This window comes from Corapipo altera, unplaced genomic scaffold, assembly GCF_003945725.1.
Source record: "Corapipo altera isolate COAL_440 unplaced genomic scaffold, ASM394572v1 100, whole genome shotgun sequence".
Lineage (NCBI taxonomy): Eukaryota > Metazoa > Chordata > Aves > Passeriformes > Pipridae > Corapipo > Corapipo altera.
The window spans coordinates 2516675-2541025 of NW_020884952.1; the positions used below are offsets into that span (position 1 = coordinate 2516675).

Below are 24351 nucleotides of genomic sequence, written 5' to 3' on the forward strand. Positions count from 1 at the left end.
TCTGCCCAGAATTAACACATCCAGATTACAGGTATGGGGCTGACACAGAGCACACAGCTAGGCCTTCTGCAAAAACCCACACTCCGAAAGTATTTTGAAATGAATTCTGGCTAATGATAGCTATAACAAATATATACTCACCTCCCCTTGTAGGTATTTAGGGCTTATATGGTGGACTACCTGACTTTCAGTCTCTTGTTTCTGGAATAGAGTCTGGAGACCCTGATGGGCTCCCTGACACTCTATATAGCACAGCATGACACTGAGGTACCTCAGGATGGGACCCAACACAACCAGCCCCCATGGGGACAAACTCAGGTCTGTGTGTTCTGTCTGCAGCTACTCAGCAGCAGCAAAGGGAAAAAACTGAGGGCAGGAAACCTTGGAAGACAGCCTATCTTTGTGCTCACGGGATTTATATCCTGCAACCTTCAGCAAGGAAGATAGCTGCATCTCTCTGTGAAAAGAACTTAACAGGAGTTGCATATTCACGTGTTCTTGGGAGAAGTGTATGACAAACAGGAGGTGACTGTCCTGCTCTACTCTGTGCTGGTGCATCCTCACCTTGAGTACAGTGTGCAGTTTTGGGTGCCACAATATAAGAAAGGTAAAAAGCTATTAGAGAGAGTCCAAAGGAGTGCTACAAAGACGGTAAAAGGCCTAGAGGGGAAGCCATAAGTGGTTGAGGTTACTTGGCTTGTTCAGCCTGGAGAAGAGGAGACTGAGGGGAGACCTCATAGCAGTCTACAGCTCCCTCTTCTCTGATGACCAGTGACAGGACCAGAGGCAATGGCCTGAAGTTGTGTCAGGGGAGGTTTAGGTTGGATATTAGAAAAAGGTTCTTCAATCAGAGGGTGGTTGGGCTCTGGAACAGGCTCCCCAGGGAAGTGGTCACAGCACCAAGCCTGACAGAGTTCAAGAAGCATTTGGACAATGCTCTCAGGCATGTGGTATGATTCTTGGGCCAGGAGCTGGACTTGGATGATCCTTGTGGGTCCCTTCCAACACAGGATATTCTAAGATTCTATGATATGCAAGCATACAATAGCTTACAGTTTGAAAGAATGAAGTTATTAGAAATTTTGTTCTTTTTCTTGGGGAGTTGTCAATGCCACACCTTTCTCTTCCCCAAAGAGTGCCTGAAATACTAAGCTGTACCTTGATAATAGTAGATTATGGCCCCTTGTTCCCCCTTTATTGAAACTGCCACTTTACATGCAACAAATACAAGATTTTCAGTTCAACAGCTCTAGTCCCTGTGCTCTAAGATCAGGCTGATCCTTGACTTCATATCCATTGTATTTTTTGGACATTTATGGTGATAAACAATCCTAATACAGAGAACAAAATCTTAAAGACAGCATAGTTTCCTGTCTGATACATTTATTGCATTTAACTGCATTTAATGTGGTTTGAATTTGTACAGTTTCTCACAAGTTTGCTGTAAAAAGCAAGACTAAAAAAAGGCATGCATTAAAACACTACAGAATACAACTCACTGTGAAAGTGAAATACAAGTTAAAGAAAATTCCATAAAGAAAACTTAATATAGCCTTGCTCCAAGCCCAAGAAGCAACACTTTCTGTGAAATCTGACTCCAAGTATACTTACAGCCTAAGTTCCCAAACTGCTTGGAGGAACAGTTGCAATTGTAAGAGGACTGACAGTGATGTGTCTGATAACATCTAATGGAAAACTTTGTAATGAGGGTGCATCCTCTGAAACAGTCCCCAAAAGTACAGTCAGCCCTGAACTTAAGCACACTCATCACAGCTTCTAAATTGACGTAAACCCTTCTCAGAGCAAAATCACAACAGTGGGAAACTTGAAAACTTGGTTCATTTCATGTGGTTGTAACCTCCCTCAAGTTGAGTCTCCTGGCTTCAAGTTACATTGACAAAGATAAGAATTTTGTTAAGACTCCATGTTTGCTACTCTTAATGCAGGGAGACAAAAAAAAGGCATAGGCAAAAGGAAGTTGAAGTTTAGTAACTGTACTACAGCCTGAAGTTATAGGCAAGATGGAGGTAAACAGGGAATATGTCTTGGTTTTCACCCTTCAATAAGATCAACAACTACTGCAGTATCTACAACAGCAGAATTGGTCCTTAAAGACAGGTTGGTCTGTTTTTCCTCAAAGACAGAAGGATTCACTGTGGATGCAGTAGTAAGAACAATTGCTGTCAATGGTATGCATCCAGCTCGATGTAAAACAGATATGCAAAGTGTATACACTTGACTCAAGTGCATAATATTCTATTTGGTTATTTTTACATGATTACCATATCTGGAAAACATTTAAAAGTATAACAATCTCGGTTGTGCCACACTGTTCTTAATTTTCAACAGGCTATTACATGTTATTAAACAGGATTTTACCTTACTTGGCTGGAATCCATCGTAAATAATCCATAGAGGAAAACAAAGAGCCCAACCAGAGCAGCAGGAATAAGCATTCCAGTATACCATCCCAGCCAGGCAAAATACAGGCCAATTTTTTCACCAAAATATCGCCTACATGAAAAGGAAACACATACATTGTTTAAAGTGAAAACTTATGGTGACTTCTATCTCTCTCTATTATCACAGTAGCAGAATAATTCTAACAAGGAACTACCATCACAAGGTCATGGCAAAATTGTCAGATTACCAAAAGGTGGGCTTCTTTTTTCAGGCTATAATAACATTCTAGTGACATCAACTGCAGACTTAGGAGGACATACAAGGATATAACTGAAGTGCCTCTGTAATTTGCATGTCCTTGCAATGGCTAAGTAGAGGTACTAGTATCAACATTTATTAGTTTAGTTAGCTTTTAATTAAGAGTGAGAGGAGAGGGGGGAGAGAGAGAGAGAGAATGTACACAGACACAAAAAGTTCTGGAAAGGAATAAAGTAAGTTGGTATGACCTAAGTATCCTATTATAAAAGGCATTTATGATAGATAATCCTGTAATATGACATATTTCAAACTATTACTAGTGAGAACAATGGTCTGAAAACACAAGCTGAAGACTGAGCCTTAATTCTTCAAAACTTGAGTATCAGTTGCTAGAACAGATGAAGTAGCAGTGATCAGAAAGTCAATCAAGGATGATACAGCACAGAATTGTCCCATAGCACATGCTTAGCTCCATGGATGACTGGTTATGACTGTCAGATCAGGAATAAAAACTGACAGCAGAGAAAATGAGTTATTGGTATTCAATGTCAGAGGAGGAAAGCATGAAACTCAAGTATCACCATTATTATGGGTTTGTATTTTAAGTTTCACTGCTTATTTTAAGTTTTCACTGCTGGAGCAGTTGGAACTACATGCCATTTATGCAGACTCATTTGAAATAAACAGCCCTACACAAAAGACCACCCAAAAGAAGCAATTTAGAGAATCCCAGTCTTATCTGATAAGAGCAAAATGTTATAGGAAAGCACCAGGAATTTAAGAGTACAGTTAGCACGCTGTTGCCAGGTTGTTTGTATCACAGAAACTCTTTAAAGTACTAATACCTGATTAAATCAAGAGGTTGGTATTTGTACCACATTCCCCACCGTGCCCAACGTTCATACAAGAGGTGTCTGTGATTCTGTGCTCCATGTGTTTTGATGGGATGTCTGCTTTTGTGGCTTCCCTGAAAAAACCACAAAGAAATATAAGTACATTACTAGGTACTATGGAAAAATATATATGTTTCTTAGGTTTTTTTGAATATAATTTTAATAGAAATATTCCTTAATACATAAGTCTCTTATTCTGGACACTTCTGGGATATGTCACCTGGAGCTAATACAAGCCTGACAGAAGAGACAGGGTTACATATGCTACTGAAATGGCCAGTTTCTCTAATAATTAATGACAGAAACATATTAATACAAGACTATAAAGAAGTACTCAACTCTTTATATGACTTCAAGTACATTGCTTCTATTTCACTAATATATGTCTATTTGTATGCTTTCAACTATTTCAATTTTTCAACAATTTTCAAGAGATTTTTGTGGTGTCTTTTTTTTGTCTCTTCTACAAAATTTTAGAAATTTCTGGTACATCAGCTCAGTTCTCTTCTCCTAGACATTTTCTATGACTTTAATTCACTACCGTTTGAAAGTATACAAAAAATTCAGTCTTTGTGTAGTACACATTTTCTAATATGATGGAAACAACAGGACTGGCAACATTTTGAAGCTACATAGGACCCTTGAGGCATTAAAAGCAGAACACAGAGTCAGTCTGACTGTCTGACATTTACAGACCACGTGACAGACGTAATAGCCTCATGCTTGGCAGTCAAAAGGTAACACACAGATTTGCTAGAACAATGCTGAGCAGAATCTCTTGTATCCATAATTATGCTCCAATGCTGAAGCAGGATATTTCCCTTAGTTGAACTTTTTCCCCCCAAAAACCCCCACCACTTGGCTATGGTAAAGAAAATATTTGATGAATTAACTGGAAGTGAGCCAAGTCATTTGTTGTGAGGAAGCTCCCCAGAGCAGTAGTTTAGAGTTAGTGATCAGACAGATTCTTGACCCTGGTAGATCCATGTAATTTAGCCATTCAGAATTTTATCATTTATTTGAAATCTTGATCATTCCCCACAATTCAAAGAACACCATTTACTTGTTGCAATCTGCTGATCCTCTGGCTTAAGAACGAGTTAAAAACAAAGCTAAACATAGCAAAGAGTCCAAGTCTACTCCTTTCTCCTTACAGTCAGCAAAACAGCATACCAAAGATGTCAACTCTGAGTGTGACCCTTGCAACATCTAGGAACACCTAGGAACAGAGCATTAACTTATTCTCACAGTCAGCTGGCTGAATGACTGCAATGCATACAGCATTACCCAGTGTTGCATGCTTTAAAATATTTTTTTCCCTGCTTCTTTCTGCCCTGTTTATCCATAAAAGAGTTTGAGTCTCAGTATTCCCACTGGGATTGAATTTCCACTCTTATTTGCTCATGTAGCAAAGAAAAAAAATTTTAAAAAAAATTGAATGTTTAACCACTAGTCCCTAGCATCAAGTCAGGCAGCAATTAAGATAAAAGTAGCTTAAAAATATGACTTCATTAACCTTAACTGAAATGTGGAAACAGTAGCTTATGCTAAAAATGAGGAACATATAAAATGGATATGACAGCATAGCTTTGGTGCCAGAGAAAGCTTCGCAGGCTTTTCTGGTAGTACAGCCAGCTTTTCCCTGAAGTCAGTAGCACACAGCTGAAGCGTTAACAATGATGTTAAATTATTTATCTAAAATACTCCTCCTCTATATTCCCAGTATTTAATTATTAATAGCATATTAAAAAAATTACTCTCAGCCATTTGCAACACCCAGTCCTTCGAAACATGAGACCAAGTCACGATACTGAGCCCAAACAACCACAGAGTTCAGAGCTGCAATTACCACACTCCTGAGAGCATTTCAAATGACTGAAGATGTGTGGCTTTCTTTTCAATACCAAAAGATTGTCTGAAAACCCTCTTAAGTCATACACAAGTGGTTTTTTTTTTACTTCATAGGTTTACAGTCTTCAGTAGACTCTAACCTACTGAAAAAGATATTGTCAAGTAGAAATTATCCAGAACTGTTCAGGAAAGGCTAAATGGGAAATAAATAAGTGGTCTCCCTAACTGTGATCAAATGCCCAAGCTATTAGAAAAACAAAACATGGTGGTAAGCAAAAACAATTTAATATAAGTGATTGGAAAAATGTGGAACAACCGATACTCTCACTAAGTACTCCACAGGCATTGTGCAGTTCATAAAAATCAGATAGAAATTATAATATCCTAGTTCAGCAAGGAAATGCTCCAGGATGTTATTATAATACACAATGTAAGGAAAAATTTAAAAGTCAATATTAAAGTAAGAGCTACAAATAAAAAAAGTATCAACAGATTACACAGTGAAATTAAAAATTTGCAGGACAAAATTAAAGTGGGATCCCAAACCATTAGGGCAAGCTTTAATCTAAATGTAGAAATAAAAATCAAATTAACTAGGTTACCTCATGTGGTGGAAATGCTGCTTCATATGTTCCGTTATTTAGTAACCTATTAATACCTTAAAAAAAGACAAAGCATTAGTTCTGATATCAATATTTTATACAAATTTTTCAAGTAGTGTGAGTTTTCAAGTCATATTGAGAATACAAATTAATATTAGATGATCAGGATGCTGCTAAAGATGACAATAATCAATAATCCCACCAACTATTGGAGAAGGTCTTGTGGATCCTTTCAGATTTCTGGCTCTGTCAAACTGCAGCAACTTGCTGAGGGCCAAAGCCTGCAACTTTTCTCTCAGAATTGGGTGCTTGTGTCAGATCGAGTGTGAGAAGATAGCTACATTCCTGTTGTACTCAGCAAAGCACATGATACAGATTTTATGGGTAACCAGATGATCTGACACACACAGAGAGTGGTATGGACACACAACCCCTGAGGCAGTGAAACCCCAGCAGGGTTAAAAGCTAACCTGGTATTTTTAAATTTAAGCCAGTTGAATTTCATATCAGAGCAGTGTTCTGCACCACACCGACTGCTGCATTTTGGTTCAGTTGCTAGAGTCTTTCTAAATCCAGATTTGTTATACTATCACAGTACATTATAAATAATAAAAAATAAATAACCAGTTACAATAAAAAGATTCAGTTGCCTGTAAGAGCAGACCTGTAGCCAAGAGTTTCCCCAAGAAATAAGAACATGTGATGGAATTCAGATTTGACTGTTCAAATATACGAATTATGCTAAATTAATCTCATAATTGAATTTGCCATCATCAACTGCAAAGGTGTAAGATTTGAATCCTTGTTATCTATGTTTTTCTTACTACTGCTTTTCTTCAGAAACTCAAGGAACAACCTTCTGTAATTTGTTTAATTTCCATAAGTGTAAGGTTTTAATATGCCACTACATATTTAATTCTTAATTTAATTCCTGCAGAAAAAAATCTTCTAAAAACTAATACTATATTAGGAGTGTTGATATAAACCTAATTTAGTCTTCAGAACAACTGCCTCTGAGCTGCACTGAGACCTCAAGTAAGTCAAGTGTAGCTCACATCGATTCTGCTGGACTGGAACTGCTGGATAGCAGCAGAAATATTAGGATCAGTCCTTGAAAACCCTGTCAGTTTTCTGAGGTATATGTTACCTTTATTGTGGCTCTCAATCAGTAAAATTATAATAACGTCTCCCCTTTTTTTTAAGGAATGAGTAATTAGGTGAAAAATATTGCCAGTTTTCACTGAGTTATTTAGGAAGATAATGATGGGACACTGCTTCAACTCTGAACGAAAAGATTTCAAGGAAAGAAAAAATTAAATTATTTTACTCAAATGGTATTTTTTCAGGAGAGTAAAGATATAAAATTTTATAGCTTCAAGTTAGGAAAAATAATACAGCATTCTCACCCATTTTGGATTTTCCATCTTCATACTTAGTTCTCTGTAGCACGTGATGCACGATTCTACTTCTTGTGGAATTGCTGAAGAAGCTATCTTTGTTGTTTATCGTAAAACTATTAAAATAATTAATGTTTTTTAATATTCAAAACAATGCACATGTGTTGAAACATAGCTGCTCAAGTGCTTCCTTCTTACAGTGATTTGGATCTTTACTTTCCTTGGTTACTGAATAAGACATAAGATCTTACATCCCTAGAGCAGGTCCAATAAAGTTATCCTCATCACAAATAATTTTTGGGAAAACAGAACAACTAAAAGTAAATTCTAAAATATCCTACTATCTAAATAATTTCTGTTCTGGACAAAGTTAATTAAAGATCTTCAGTAGCAGTAGTGGTCTTAAATTCAAATTACTTATGAGGTGACAGATGTCCATGGCATGGAACCACCAAAACTACTAATTAAAAAAAAAAAAAATATCCATGCACTGGAAAATTGAGTAGCATCTCCAGAACCATTTGCCCTTAGAGTATCCTAGGATGGAGCCAAATAAAGCATCCTTGCACAGATGGCTCCATTCTGGATGCCAGAAATCCGACACGCAGGAGCTTTCTCCTGCTCAGCTGTGCCAAAAGTGATACTATTAACAGTTGATTACATCAGCTGAGCTGGTTGAGAAAAAACACTAAAACCAGGGGCTTGACCCATTGAATATAGGCAATTACTGGAAAAAAAAAAAAAAGAGAGACTATCATGCAATTACTCTGTCTTTCAGGAGTAAAGTCAGTCCACTAGAATATAACTTCTTTACTGAAGAAATCTTGTTTAGACTAATTCATATTTCTACTTTAAATTAAATTTTCTCTCCTAAAACAATTGTCACAAAATAAGGACAGTCAGAAAAAAACTAAGGAACAGTCAGAATTTTAAATTCTAATTTTTTGGCTACTGAAAAGATTTACGGCACAGTTTAACTACATCACTGTCAACATGTTGATTTGACCACACGTAGTTGATATTTGGTGTACATATATTTGTACTTTCAGAGGCAAGAGACCTTTTTAAATGCGGATCTGATAAAACAGAAAAAAAAAATCATCCCTGGTTTTAGTTTAAAAAAAAAAATCATCCCTAGTTTTAGCTTAAAAAAAAATCATGCCTGGTTTTAGCTTGCCTCCAGGTGTTCCCAATATCAATAGCTGTATCAGGTTTTGCCTGAGTTAAATATGTAATTAAGCAAAGCCAACTTGAGCAAGTATTTGCATTTTGTAATGCAATGGAAAGAAAAACTGAAAAACTTCTAAACCAAAGAGGCAGCGATAATTTTTCAGCCAAATTTCTGCCCGTGCTACCGAGTGACTATCCAGTAACAGGTAAGACAGAGTAGATTTCTGGCTTTAAGAGAAAACACATAAAACCACCAAATACAATACTTAGGCATTAGCCAGTGACCATCTGTTAGCAGCTACCTCTCTGGCAGATATGAGAAAACAGAAAATCCTTGAGGTCTCTGGCGCTGCCTTTCCAGCTCCAGCACTTACTGGTGGATGCGTGCACGGCTGAAGGGTGCTGTGTAGCAATCTGTCTCCTCCAGATCAGGCAGGGCCTCCTTATCGAGCTTCATTGGGTTTCTGGGCAACCAACTTTTCAGCTCCCTCATATTCCTCTGCAAACTGAGACAGCGAGAAATCAGATTTACACACTCTCACCTCCTCGGTATTTCTATCTCCAGCATCGTATATTTAGTGACATTGTACCAGAAATGAAATGAAATCAGGAAATTTCCACATTAGGCAACTAAAAGAGAATAAGGAGTTAGAAAGTAAAATGAAAAATATTTATTTGCAATCCATCTTGCACACTTTACATGAGCACAACTCGTCCTAAAATTAGTGGATATGGGTTGAGATGTGACTGCAGTACTGAAAAAATTGGAAAAAATAATTTTCCAAAGTAGTTCACCTGGCAGAATAGTAGATGCTTATGCTTTACTCAAGAACATATCTAATTACTTTCTCAAGTGGAACTCCTTCCCCCTCTCTTGCCTGGCAAGACTCACAGTAAAATTCATAAATGTAAAAGTAAATATGAGAGTGCTAAGGATCAGATTATGGTTTTCTGACTGCAGAAAGCTCTTCTCTGCAAAATTTTCCTAAAAATCTAAGAATTGCCTTATGAAACAGTACACCCAATTGCCAAATCATGTTACACTGAAATGGTTGTGCAGTATTTAGGAAAAAAAACCAACAAAACCTAGATATGGATTCCTCCAGATTCCTAAAAATTAACACTACAAAAGACAAACAGAACATCAATGTTGTATCCTCAATTAGATTATATACTGGCAACATAAACGTTTAGGGTTTTTTTTTCTACTGGTAACTTGCCTAAATAGTGTCTCAGGACATTGTTTATTCAGGGTAAATATAGTGAAGTGCAGTGAATTCACTAAATATAGTGAATTTTCAAGCAAGCGCCCGAAGTTACTTATCACTTCAATTTTGCACCCCTTGCTGACCTAACGTTTTTCACACTCCACTGCAATGCAATATGGATATTTAAGGAGTAGATCTCATACTAAACAAGTGCTATATTGTGACACTATAAGCACATCAGAGATTCCGAAAAAGTCTAAATTTGAGAAAAACATGCCCTAAACAGTATTTTTCTCAGTAGGATTTGGGCTCTACTCAGTGAACATGTATGCATGATAGATAAAGCACATATATCTCATATCCACAAAAAGTGTAACACTTAGTGACAATTTTTTTTTCCTCTGAGGTGAATACTTCATTGGCTGTGCTAAGCAGAAGCACAGCTACCCATTTCATAATGTCCATAATAAAAAGTTATATTTCACAATGTTCATAATATTTCATAACGTTCATGAACATTATTTCATAATGTTCATAATAAAGAGTAATAAGTGATGATACAGTAAGTTGCTCTCAGGCAGCAAAGTGACCCAGGTGAAGATGTACCTCTTATTATCAACATCTGCAAAAATGTTCTGCCCCTATTTGACACAGTGTCAGACAGAAATCTCAGCCAAATGTGGGAGCAGGATTTTACAGTTACATTTAAAATTCTCAGCATTTTCTTCTCACTATATATTGCAAGGTATTGATGCACACTCTGTATGTGACTGTACCTTGAGAGCCACCACTTGTGTTTGACTCTAACCACTATGAGCCAAAGAACATAATATGTTTATGAAGCTGAAACACAGAATACAGTTCCCAGGCAGGTGCATCCCATAACTGTCTCCTTAATAATACCTTAGTGCATGAGTTGATTATCTTTATTAGTTCCAGTGCAAGTTCTCTCAGCACACAGTGTCTATAATTACAGTTTCCCTTTATTTTCTCCATCTCTTTTTTTTCTGTCATACACATGCTGATTTTTTTAGTCCAAATCCAGACTTTTCTTTAATGAGAAAAATATGCAGATGCATCAGAAAAAAGGTAAAAACAGTGCATCTGATTTCAGGCTCCTTTATCATGAAATTATTTTAAAATTGGTTATGTGAAAAGTCTTGATCATTTCTTCCATACAAAAATCTAAAAAAAAAATAGTAGATGAAAAAGTAAAGAAATTAACTCGTTTAAAATTAATGTTTGCTCTTTTTAATATGAAAGACAGCATTGGAATAAATTAATACTTATGTCCCCATTACATTTGCAGTTTCTCTTCTGAGACAAAAAGGTTTTTTATCTAAGATGTTATTGCCTTTTCATTACATCACTTATGGTCGATCATTTCAAAATTTAGTGACTTCACATAGCATAGCTACTGAAAAGAACATCACCCCCATGTATAAAAATAATCCAACAAGACACTTCTCCTGACTTATGTTATTTTACTGTAGAAGAAGAACTGAATTTTCCTGGTACCTTCACTTAAAGACAAATTTTTACCTAAATCATAGGACTAAGTATTAGCATTTCTACTCAGAGTGGCTTTCTAGGTCCAAAGCAGCAGTTTAGACAGATTCCTGATTTAATCTATTCAATGTCATCTATTTAGTGAGAGTAAAAGCAGACAGAGCTGGTCTGGGGAAGTCAGTAGTACAGGCAATGAGATCAGAAGTGTCCCAGTAGAAGCACAAGATATGAGCTGCTGCTTCAGGTGTGCTCTTACTGCAACCACTCCAGTTGGTGCTCCTGGAACACTGTGCACCTCGGACCAAGGTATTCTGAAACACCTGTGCATTTCATTCTTAGCTATAAAATTTAATATTTTATGAAGGTGCTTGCAATGTCATTTTTGCCCAAATTCCAACCTCGGTGGTACTGTTCTGATTTATTTGGTTGGTTAATCTTTTTTTAGAGAATTAGCCCATCCAAAAATCCTTGCAGGTTACATTTATTCTTCATACAGCAATACAAATGGACACTGTATAGGTGAGTTTAGCATTATCTGATCAAACTCATGGAATGAGATACCAGAATTAAGCAACTCCACCGGTCTTGTTAGGTAGTTTTGACAGAAATCACCACCCAGTAGTTTGCTTAGTGTTTGTGCTTCTCTAGACTGGCCAGAAATGTCACCCATGTGCCACCAAGTCACATGGGCATGGTGCTTTTCCATGTTTTGTAACAGGAAGCATGTAATGGTTGACAGATTCAACACACAGACACAATTATCATCAAAAAAAAGGAAAAAAAAAGATACTATGTTTGTTCCATGGAATGACATCAGTAATTTCACTTCAGTGTGCAGACTGAAATCCATAAGATTTCACAAGTCCTTCTGCAAAGCAAACTTGCTGCAGGTCAGCTGCTAAACAAAGTAATTTTCAGTTCTCTGTCCTTAGAAGTTTTAAGTGATTTCAGCATTTCAGTGGGCAGAGGGAATCTGCACAATAAGACAACTACCTTTTCATTTTCTTTTCCTTGATGTCATTCTTTACCAGCACGAAATCAGCATGTCCAATACAGCAGATTCAAGACTGATTTATTTGATTATTTAGTCTTAAATCTGAGACTTCAAACAATTTTTGATACCCACACTATTTACTGGCATATTCCTTTCCTTTGAGAAGATTTTTTGAAGGCTTTTCAAATACTGCTCTTAATAAATACGAGAGAACTATTTCTATAGTGTGATCCCATGAACAGAAATCACATTTCATAGGATTAAGTACAATGTTAAGGACTTTTCTAAAGGTATACAAATAAAGAAATAGAGATACCACATAGATACCACATAAAGGAAAGTGTACCATTAAGCACTACATTTATCTTCTGTCCTTTCACTAGTGCACCTAAAAATCTTCTGCAGACTTTTTAAAGAACATCTGTCATATAACCATGTCAATAAAGCCAGAGAAGTGTACAGGTCACAGCAGGGTCTAATATGCTAGTGTTACTTCATATTCCTAAATTAGAAAAACTCTATAGCCTTCAAATTTTATCTTTGATATACAAGGATTTTAGTAAAGTAATTCACTGTAGCTCCTATGAACTCTATTTAATAACTTAGAAATATTAACAAGAGATTTAATAAATTACAGACAAGCAGTTTGAGTTTGAAAAGTTGTAAGATGCAAGGAAACAATGACAGCTGTAGAAGTTAAAATGATGAAATGTGTATGTCAGCAGTTTTAGAGTTAGCTTTCATTCTCAGATGTAGCTTTCTTTTTTTTTTTTTTTTGTTTTCACATTATTCCTTTGTGCACTGAATTACACAAAGTGTCAGAAAAAATATTCAGAAAAATGTTCATCCCCAAATTCTCACAAAGGACATCATAGGTAAAAGCATTTGCCTCAAATGAAAACTCAATCTGGCATGAAAATTGCTTATCACTTGATTCAGAAGTACTGTGCAACTTCAGTTGCACGTTTCAGATACCTGAACAGGGAAAATATCCTTCTAAATAAGGAAAATAAATTTATTTAATATGCAAGACTCACCAGATGGATTACAGATGAAATGAGACAATTTTGAAGTAAAGCTTGTTGATTTTGCCTTTGCATTAAAAGCACATCACTTACATTTTTCACAATGCACGCTGAAATGGAGCAAGCATGCGAATGACTGGGAAGAGGAAAAAACGCAGTTGTAAATTTATGTTGTAGATTGTTTTATTTCAAAATATTTTATCTGCTTTTTGTTTGAGTTTTCTCCCTTTACCATTCAACAGTGCTTTGTCTGTTTTTGTCAGCAGATCATCTTCCAAACTGTTATCATGAGAGTACTTAAATCGTTCCAGAGAAATAATGAGAGCTCTTCATCATCTAAAGCAACGACAGAGAACCTAAATCCGATGTTATGTCATCTCAAGACCCATCTCCAGAAAACTCACGACAGGGAACTCTCTCAGGAGATTTCCCTCATGTAAAATATTTTCATGTATCTTTTCCATTGGTGATTATGATTTGCAAGACATCACTATGTCTGACCAGAGCAATGGGGAGTGATTACAGCTCACAGTGTCCCCTGTCCTCACTCCTCAGCACCCCCAAGCTCCTTTCACCCATCCCTACAGCCTCTCGTACCCTTCTCCTGGCTGACAGAAGCACCACCAACAGCAGAGCTACAGGTGAGTTTTGCAAGTTATTCTGTCAGCCATCAAATAAAAGTTCAAAGCAGCCTTTGGTGTGTGGCATTGATCTGTTCCTGATCAGCAGGCACACAGGAGAGAAAATATGTTTGCATGTCTAAGGAAACAGCTGACTGCCAGAATCTGAGACATACACTCAAAAGTATGCCTCATGCTAAAAAGGAATGCCTTGGATTCAGCAGAGATAATGGTAGAGATAGCTCCAGTGTTAAATCTTAAAGGCCAGGATAAGGCCTGCTTTTTTCCCTCTGGCATTAACATGTTTTGATTTTTAAATGATAGCTGGCAAAGCTTCAAAGTACTGCACCTTGTTACAGATGAATATTTTAACACTTTAAGATGACATATTTTGAGTTTTCAGGAAAATAATCCAATTTGCCAAGTTTCATGGATAAATTTACAACTGCGAATGGATTTTCTTTACCAGGGTGACTATCTGACAAAATTAGAAGCTACACATCACCCACCAACCTGCCCATGGTTTTGCTCCTCCAGTCAGTGTAATAACATTTTTTCCTGAAAGAACAGCAAAAATCAGCTGAGATTAATCAAGTAGGATACAGTTGAAAAGGACATATACATTAAAGAAGAATGTTGGACATTCTAAAACATGCATTTTCATAGACAGAAAGGAGAAATCACTTTAAAAATGCAACTGTAATTAAGTCATTAAAATGACATAATTTCACTTTTTTTTTAAGTTTTACATTCGTTCCTGAGTCAAAATTACATTTTAGATTTGTAGCTAATAACAATAACAATAGATAATTAAAAACTCATTTAACAGTTCTTTTCTCTCCACCTTTCACTGCCTATAGACACTTAGAGAAACAGGACCAGGAATTCCCAGTCAGGCTTTCTGAGAACAGTTACTCTGAAACCAAACAGAGACGTATTTGCTGCACTATAATATTTTGCACACCTAGTTTCAGGTTTTCAGGCTTTTTTCTGGTCTCCTCCTATCATTTCATGTCACATTTCAACCACACAAAGGCCTTGATCTTGCAGATTCCTCAGGATTTAACAAGATCTGCAACTGCCCATCCGGGCAGTATTTGAGACTGAATAAAGTACATTACTTACCTTGAAGAAACACTGAAATTAATACATTAAAAAGAGTGATGGGAAATATGTGGCCACTGCAAAATTGTTTATCCACCAATCTGCAGGCTGCTGGCAGCCTGACACTTAGTACCACTAGGCAGAATTGCAAATGAAGCAATGATTAAAGGATTTTCAGACATTTTTTAACAAAACCCTTCCTTAATTCCCTTTACCCTTAGCTGTTTCGCACAGATGGAGTCCAGCTAAGTTACAGATACAAATAATTTATTCATTACACATAATTATAATGTTTCATGATTTATTTGTAGACACAAATAAAATTAAACTGCCTGAGTTCTGGAAATACATAATAGTTTCATTTCTACTGACAGACCACATACTAAACAAAAATATCTATAAATTTTTTATAAAGTTATAATTCAGTCATTACCTCACCTTGGAGCTTACAGAAATCCTGTTTGAAACCATATACATATACTTTGAAATAAAGCAGCACTGCAAAAGTCAGCCTTACATACAAGAGAACAGTGATTACCACTGTCTTTTGAAATGTTAGAAAAATTTCCTTTTGCAATTGAAACACTGAGATACCATCTATATTATATATATATATATGATGGATCCTATAAATCTGCCAACACATTTTAGTATACTACCATGCTAAAAGAGTTCTGGGATGCTGGGTAGTCCCTTGGGCCAGAATAAAAGTATTTTTACTTTCCAGCAATAGAGAGAAATAACCCATGTAATAATAATTCTGTTGATTTTGTTTAGATTCCTGGATTGAGCAAAATGAACCTAAAAAGTATGAATTGAATTCTTTATGTGTTATTGATATATGATACTGATACATGGTGTATTTTAGTGACCATAACCAAAAGCCAAAATTTTGCATGACTGTGCAAGAGAACAAGGGTGCACAGCATTAAAGTATTGCGGGGAAGGTTACCTTTCTTTTCAACTATACACTAAAACTGGACAGTCAGAAACCACTGATAAAACAAATAAAGGCTAAGAGAAATAATCTGGTTTTTACACTCACAGGATATCTCAAGTAGGAAGGGACTCACACAGATCATCAAGTCCAACTCCCTTCTCCTCTCAGGCCCACTTAAATCTAAGGGTGACCTGAAACTTTTTGGGAGGAAGCTACTCTAGTTCACTGAGAGTAGCTTGTGAGTAATTGTGTGAGAGAACTGTATGATTTGAGGTTCCTCTGCCCACCTCAGAAAAACAATATAGGCCATCCAGTTAGGAAAGGTTTGTTTTAAACAAGCAAGCTCAACTCTTAAAAAACAGTGGTTTTGACAGAACACGTAATGAAATTACAAAATGCGTGTTCACATCATGTTGTTACAGGAGTCTAGGTTGTTATTTTTGCATCCATGAAAAGCCATCAGGAGCAAATATAAAGATGAAGACATGAATGACATGAACTCTGCCTCCTCAGCAAGCCTCTAAACCACAAACTCTAAGCCTCTAAACCACAAACTTTACAGAAGTGAAGAGAAAAGGCATCATGGAACACTGTTTATCTCCTGTAGGGGACACTTCAGACAGGCTGCTGGCCTGTTTTAGATTGCAATTTCATTTAAATTCCTATTAAAATCTTTTTAAAGAGAAAAGCAGTGTTGACCAATTTACTTTTTCTCACAGTTCTATTACAGAGGTAGAGGTGGAAAAGTTTCTTACCAAATAAATTTATTTCATACTACAGCAAAACTTCCAACATGGTGAAAATAAAAAGTTCAGCTTTTGGTGTACTGAACTGAATGGGATAAAAAGAAGCTAAAGCTCAGGAAAAAGAAACATGGATCAGACACTTCAGGGAAATAATAAAGAGAATATATTTACATGTCAGTTAACAATATAACAAACAAATATAGCCTAGTATGCCTTGCAAATAAAGTAGCATTGCAAAAGTCAGCCTTTTTTTCTTCTGAAGAGTACTACTGATCTGTGAAGTAACTAAAATGATGAAGAAATCAAACCATTGCTAAAACTCAATTTTGTGATTTCATGTATCGAAAGTAAGAAGGAATTATTTTTTTAATTGGAATTTAGATTATTTATGTGTGCGTACACACACACATAAAGACTTCTATATTTAAAATATCGACAAGTATTACTCAAATTAGAGAAGCTCAAACAGCACTATAATGATATTCTTAACCATATGGAAGATGACTGTTACAGAAAACATTTTTGTTATGGAAAAGCCTTTAAAGGCTTAATGGGATGATGTGGAAACTCATTACAGAAGTGGGTATGTGAAACAGGTTTTGAGCAAAGGATGCTTCACAATGACTGTTTCTGGCTTAGGATCAATGCAAGAGAGCCACACTGCCACAGCATGAAACACTGAGCAGTTGGCAGTCTGAGTGAGAAAGGAGTGCTGTAAGGGTATTTTCCATGAGTCACACAATTTTGGAATCTAGTTACCAGTTTAACTCCTCAGGAGGTTTACAGCACACTATGTGCTCTTCTGTCTCTCTAAGAGCATTATTAATCAATTTGAAAAGGTACATTTTCTCCTTTAAAAATTTCTGTATTATTGCAGGAGATTTTAACCTGGTCCTACAAACCAATAACAAATATTTATTGCAAAAACATATGACAGAATTTGTTTAGCACACAGACAAGGAACTCAGTTCAGTTCATTATTCTGCCTAAGGAAAGCTGCTGGACCTCATTTTACTCAAATTGTGACAATATGTGTTATATTGGAGACATGGAAGCTTTTTGTGTCATTCTGCTTGCCTTTGGGGAAGGCTTCAGAAAAACCCTAAAATCGTGGAGAATTACTTGAGCTCAGAGGGAGAATATCTGAAACACTGCCAAGGACATCCAAAACAATGTGTGAACTACTAACAGTGTTTTCTAAAGACATATGTTCAATTTGACTTAGAAGGTAAGTTTGAAAACAAGCACCCCAGAATACTGTGCAAAAACATGGCAAGAGCAGGACTATTTATTCCTCCTCTCTTCTCTTCCTAATCATATCACTAAATCAAATATGAGTGTGGCTGGCTACAGAGCTGTAAAGACTGCATTTTAGCCTTAAGTAAATAATGAACTTTTAATATTAAGCACTAAATTATTGGTTTCTTAAAACAGTTTCCACAATACCTGAAAGGCATCCTGATGTTCATTCTTTCTGCATATTTGCACAACGTCTCCCATGGACAGTGAACTTTAACAAACATGATATCACTGTTTGTAACAGCTGGCTGTAAAGAGAAGTAACAAACAAATGCACATTAATAATTTAAACCTTTATGGCAACTACCTTCCTAGAAACATTCTTCAGGGTCAAATTCTGATTTTAAGTCTGAAGTTGGCATGCAAGTCTGAAAGCACAGTAAGTGCTCTCAGCTAGACAAAGGAAAATTAGTAACTTTTTTCCCCTCACAAACTCCATAATATGCACAGACTAGTATGACAAAAGGACTCTGTTGGAAAGATCTTTCCTCATGAACACAAGTAAAATAAGAAAGCCTTAATGCACCACTTTTTTACATGGAATAAATTACTTAATTCTAAATCTCCATAAAATCATCTTAGTTTGAGTAGTTTGAAGACCATTCTGTGTGTCTCCCATTTAAGGAGAAGAATGCTCAGATGCTAGAGAAGTAAGAACAGCTGAGAGGAAGCTCCAGGTTGCACCCTGCCAAATTGGTAATTGCAATATCTGCTAGGAACTTTTAAATGTGATCTCTGTAGGAACTGAGATTTTGTTTTTGGTAAAAATTATAAGGTATACTCTAAATGTTTTTCATCACCAATTTATTTGTATATAAAACAAGAGTTTCAGCTTTACAGGTTTCTATATTCATCTTCTCTTACGAAGACTGCAGTTCCACACCCTTCTCCCAGGTGTATTTGCTTGAGATTTTATAAGTAGATATTTTGATATTTGAGTTGAGTCTGATTAAAGCCTCCGAAAACTTCAGTTCGCAAGTTTTGGTAAGTAAAGGTAAAAGAAAATGTAGTTAAAGGGTTAATAACACTTAAAATGTTCACAGTTCTACCTACCAGTTCCATAAAGTCATATCACAGCTCAATAGTACCACCTCGAGGATTTTACTTTTCTCAAAAGATGTGGAAAAAAATACTAGTGGAAGACAATTTAAAACCTTTGATAAGTAGAATGATGATCTCATAATTTTTTTTCTTAAGTGTCAATAATTCTGAAATTACAACAGCTGAGATTTTACTATGTATTGAAATTGGAACAAAACTAGATATTTTTACTACTAGACTGTAACAATTTTTAAAAGCCTTAAAACCGAATTTTAGTCAGGTAGGTTATTTATTAATATTTATATGCTACATTGTGAGCTATAACTTGCAAGCTCATTGCTTAAACATAGGACATTCTACTAAGCTGAAAAGAATAAATCAGGATGAGATATACATGAAGTACAGGATCTTACTTCAGGATAAACTAAACACACACCTGTTTTGCAGGTGATTCATGAAACAGCAAAAATACAAGGCTGTTTTCCTGACTCTGTTCTCCTTTGTTTATATTAATACTTCTATTACTAGCCATGGATTAACTAGATAGTGACAACCTTAATCCTTTGAAAAACAGTGAGATATTTAGCATCATGCATTCTGCTGAAAGACATAAAGGTTACATATTAAAGCAATAACACAGGTTACTGAAGCTTCTTCTGTTCTGCAAGCATTAGTAGCTAGAACTTTTCCCTCTGTACTGCACCACACCTCCGTGCTCAACCACATATCCCCAAATCATTTTAAACACAGGCTATCAAACAATTTTTCTTATTAATTTAATACAATTAAACAGGTGGTGGGGACAGCCTGACTGGAAAGGCTTGCAAGATTGTCAGGAATCTTTTATCAGTTCAGTAAAGTTTTTATGCCACATAAGCTACAAGACTCACCTCCCGTTCTAACATCAGCCCTTCTGCTCTCAAATTCTTCTCAAATGTGCTTCTTTTTTCTACCTGTGGACTTGATTTCTTGTAGACCAGGATGTAATCAATGCGCTTTTTGCCATCTTTGAAGAAGAGTCCTGATGATGCCATGGCATCACTCTAGAGAAGACATAATAAAAGTACACTGAATATGGCATCTAAAAAGAAGAAGAGTCCTATCATGAATAGCATATAACACAGCATTTCCTAAACCACAGAAATGTCCACATAATGGTAGGATGAATATGTAAAAAAGCTGTAAGAATAAAAAGTCAATATGCATCAGTTGCTCAGGATTTCCAATAAATTAGAACAAAACAAAACAGCTTCACAAAACCCATATTCTAGTTATTTCTTTCAGCTGTGAAAAAGCCTTAAAATTATTGTGTGATGTGTACCGATATAAACTTCTGCTGATTCTTATTTTCAAGGGGAATTAAAAAAGAAAATTAAAGGCAAGTAAATTAAAGCAATTTTCTCTCTGATTTGTACCTGGGAAAATTTGATAGAACAAACATACTTGTATTTTCTCCAAGAGAGAAATAAATCTAAAAAATTAAAAAAGAAATGGTATTGATTGGAATGTTTTCATGGATATTCTAGCCCAAGTGCTCTTTCAATGCCATGTTAGCAACGTTTAAATCTTGACTAGTTGCTTCCCACCGTGCTTCCAAACACAAGGGATTGTCTGACCTTGATATGGAAAACCCTGATTTACATGTTGCTGCTAATGCAAGATATTTTTGTATTCTGTGCTTTGCATGATTTAGAACAGACAGAGACTATATCAACTGGTGTCAGACTATAGAATCATAAAATCATTAGACTGGAAAGAACCTCCAAGATCATTGGACTTTTGACCAAACACCACCATAACAGTTAAACTAAATGCCATGTCCAGTAACTGCCTGAACGCTTCCCGGGATGGTTACTCCAACACCTCCCTGGGCAGCCCTCTCCAAAGCTTAACCACCCTCTCAGTGACAAAGTTCTTCCTGATACCCAACCTGAACCCTTCCTGGTGCAGCTTGAGGCCATTTCCTCTTGTTCTGTCACTAGTTGTCTGGGAGAAGAGGCTGACCCCCATCTTACTATGACCTGCTTTCAAGCAGTTGTAGAGAGTGATAAGGACTCTTCTGAACCTCCTCTTCTGACTAAACACCCCCAGCTCCCTCAGCTGCTCCTCATATGACTTAATCTCTAGACCCCTCACCAGCTTTGTTGCCCTTCTCTGGACCCACTCCAGCCCCTCAATGTCTGTGTTGAAATGAGGGGCCCAGAACTGGACACAGCAATTAATGTGTGGCCTTGCCAGTGCCAAGCACAGAGGGATAATCACAGCCCTGCTGGCCACACTACTCCTGACACGGGCCAGAATGTCACTGGCCTTCTTGGCCACCTGGGCACACTGATGGCTCATGTTCAGCCAACTATTGACCAGCACTCCCAGGTGCTGAAGACTTTGAAATCTGAAAAGGTAAACTGAGAAACTGCCATCATCTTCTGGAGAAGTAGCACTCATTTAAACACAAACTGTCCAAAACAATCATGTTGGTTTCAAGTAGGATACATTACACCTATATATATATGGGACCAGACGTCTGTGAATGCTGCATCTTTTAAACAATGGGAATGATATTTGGATTATTTGGATATGAAATTTATAATACTCAGCATTATATCCAATAGCTACACTCTCTATTGATACTGATAAACAGAACCATGTGTTAGTGCATTATATCAGCAGCATAAATACTGGATACCAGCTCACTTGTTTCTATGTGAAACATTTGTCTTACACCCACATCCCTCGCCGCCAGCTTTTTATATATTTAGTGCTTCTGAGAACTCTGTCTGCAAAACCTAAGGCGTTCTTACAAGATTCTTCCTCTTTCTTCGCTTTTTTAAGTCCCAAAATAAAAACCAACAGTCTTTCTCAGACCATCTACTATTGCAAAGGAGTGCATCATCATATACTTAAGTACATTAAGCTTCAGCTGATGATCCTTTAAGATCATGGAGTCCAATGCACTGCCCAGTCCACCACTAAACCAAGTCCCTAAGTGCCATATCTACACATCTCTTAAGGATCTCCAGGGATGGTGACTCCCCCCTCTTCCCTGGGCAGCCCATTCCAGTGCTTGACAACCCCCTCAGTGAAGAAATTTTTCCTAATATTCAACCTAAACATCCCCTGGTGTAACTTGAGGACGATTCATCTTGTCCTGTCAATTGGTACTTGGGATAAGAGGCCAACACCCACATGGCTGCAACCTCCTTTCACGTAGTTGTAGAAAGCAGTAACATTCCCCCTGAGCCTCCTCTTCTCCAAACTGAACAACTCCAGCTTCCTCAGCCACTCCTCATAAGACTTGTGCTCTCGATCCCTCTTTGCACACACTCCAGCACCTCAACATCTTTCTTGATATTTAGATTACTAGTATCTGAAGTCCAATTTAAGGCAGTAAAGACTGTCAAACTAGACTGACAGCACACTGAACTCAGGGCCTGTCACCCCTTCTAAGAATTCTGAAAGGGGATAGTAGTAAAAGCTTTTTATGTCATAGGTGAAATGATCTGAAGATGTAAGATGCAGAGGTTTGAAGGTGAGCTAGTAGATTAAAGGTTCAAAAACACAAATTTGAATATGGAAGTTTTTAAAATCCAAGCTTTTTTCAGGTTCAAGACATAAGCAATGAATCTGCTCTTTAACAATAAAAGATACCTGTGCAAGTATTTTACAAAATCAGACCAGAGCTGCTTTTATTATGGTTCCTGAAGCAGGCAAAATAAAATACAAAGAGCCTAGCCCAAATTCCCCCAAAGGGGACATCTGGAACTTCTCTTATACATTTTCTGCTCATGTAATTTCTGTACAGACATTCTGCAAATTACATCTATCTTTTTGTAATTCACTTTTACCTTTCTTTGGATTATTATTTCTAGCCTTTCTTTCCTTGTTTCTGAAACAGGTGCTTTTCTTCGGTCTTAGAGAGACATTTTATTTCTCAGATTATGACAGTATCCAAATATGACCTCAGATTCATCCGCACCAAATAGAATTATTTGGGGGCAATGTTCAAGAAACAATGATCAGTCATTACAGTAGAAAGAAATTTTCCATCTGTTTTTCTCAGACCACTTCCAGAGTACTACCCCCACGGGTTGAGAAGTGCAGTAGTGAAGCCACTTAGCACATTGGTGCAGTGAACCTGACCTATACTATATTGATTTCAGGACTGATTCACTTGAATGCTACTGGTACCATTAGTTTTACTTTAGTGCAGTTCTCAAGCAAAGTTGCCTACATATAATGCAGAAATACCTGTGCCAGTAAAAGAATTTATCTGGTGATTTAGTCGGAGTTTTTTTCAGTTGATCTGAAGGAGTTCCACAATGTGTAAGAAGAACAGGGAGCAGAAATTTCAATTAAACACATGAGTCAGGGTATATTTGCCATCATCTGTACCTAGCACAGTGAATGAGCTGTTAGTACAGTGGGCATTCAGGCACAGCTTGTTTATTGTTTATCTGCTGGCCTGGACCAATAAATCTCTGATTCATTCTTTCACCTTTTTCCTGACAGAAAAGGATCAGAAAAGGAGAAAAGCATGGGAAGAAATATTTTGTGCAAAGCCCTTACTCTCCTCTATGCTAAGATCTCCTGTTTCACCTGAAAAATATGTATAAAAAGGACTAATCAACATTCTCTAATCCTCTTCATCCTCTCCACCTTCTCAGTCCTCTAGATTTTCTGAAATGCTATCTACCTGATCGGCTTATGAAAACTTATTTGATATTAAAAACTCATTTTAGAGTATTGCAATATAGTTCATATGGCAAATTCAACAATTTAACTTAACCTTGTCCTTTCAAAGTCTTTAAATACAAGAACTTCAAATGTGAGGCTGTGAAGTGGCACTTCACTCAACATTAAGCTTGCTCATAATGCCCACACTGGTTTGCACCAGATTTAACTATTACCTGAGGCTTTGCCACTACAGATTTGCTGCAGTTCCTTGGTTTTCTTTACTATTTGTCAACATTTTTGGTCGCTTTATAGATGGTGATTATTATAACAAATAACATGACACACTGCTTTGAAGTCTGAAAGTGTAAAATTAAAAATACTAATGTTATCATTCAACTGAAGTTTACACTTTACACAAGGTAAAATACATTGATCAATTTAACCTAGAAAAAGGAGTTTTGGCTCAAGCAAAAAAAAAAAAGGTGGAAAAACAATGCAAATATTTAGCAAAGTTATAAAATAAGCTATTCAAATGTACAAGATGAATTTCCTTGGATTTAGCCAACATGGAGGGATTTTTAAATAAACTTTTGTTCATATTCTAATTAATGAGTAAT

General features: G+C 36.6%; 1 protein-coding gene across 7 annotated transcripts in view; it reads right to left on the reverse strand.

Annotated features, from left to right (window-relative positions):
• ANO3 (anoctamin 3) overlaps positions 1–24351 on the reverse strand; it is a 133452-nt gene that overhangs the window by 39523 nt on the left and 69578 nt on the right. For all 7 annotated transcript variants that reach the window (XM_027663321.1, XM_027663319.1, XM_027663324.1 and 4 more), the window contains exons 5-12: positions 19951–20103; positions 18167–18267; positions 14444–14488; positions 8949–9080; positions 7414–7520; positions 6008–6063; positions 3507–3628; positions 2380–2514 (exon numbers count right to left, since the gene is read on the reverse strand). In XM_027663321.1, the coding sequence (XP_027519122.1) occupies positions 2380–2514; positions 3507–3628; positions 6008–6063; positions 7414–7520; positions 8949–9080; positions 14444–14488; positions 18167–18267; positions 19951–20103 (851 nt within the window). The remainder of the gene's footprint in view (positions 1–2379; positions 2515–3506; positions 3629–6007; positions 6064–7413; positions 7521–8948; positions 9081–14443; positions 14489–18166; positions 18268–19950; positions 20104–24351) is intronic.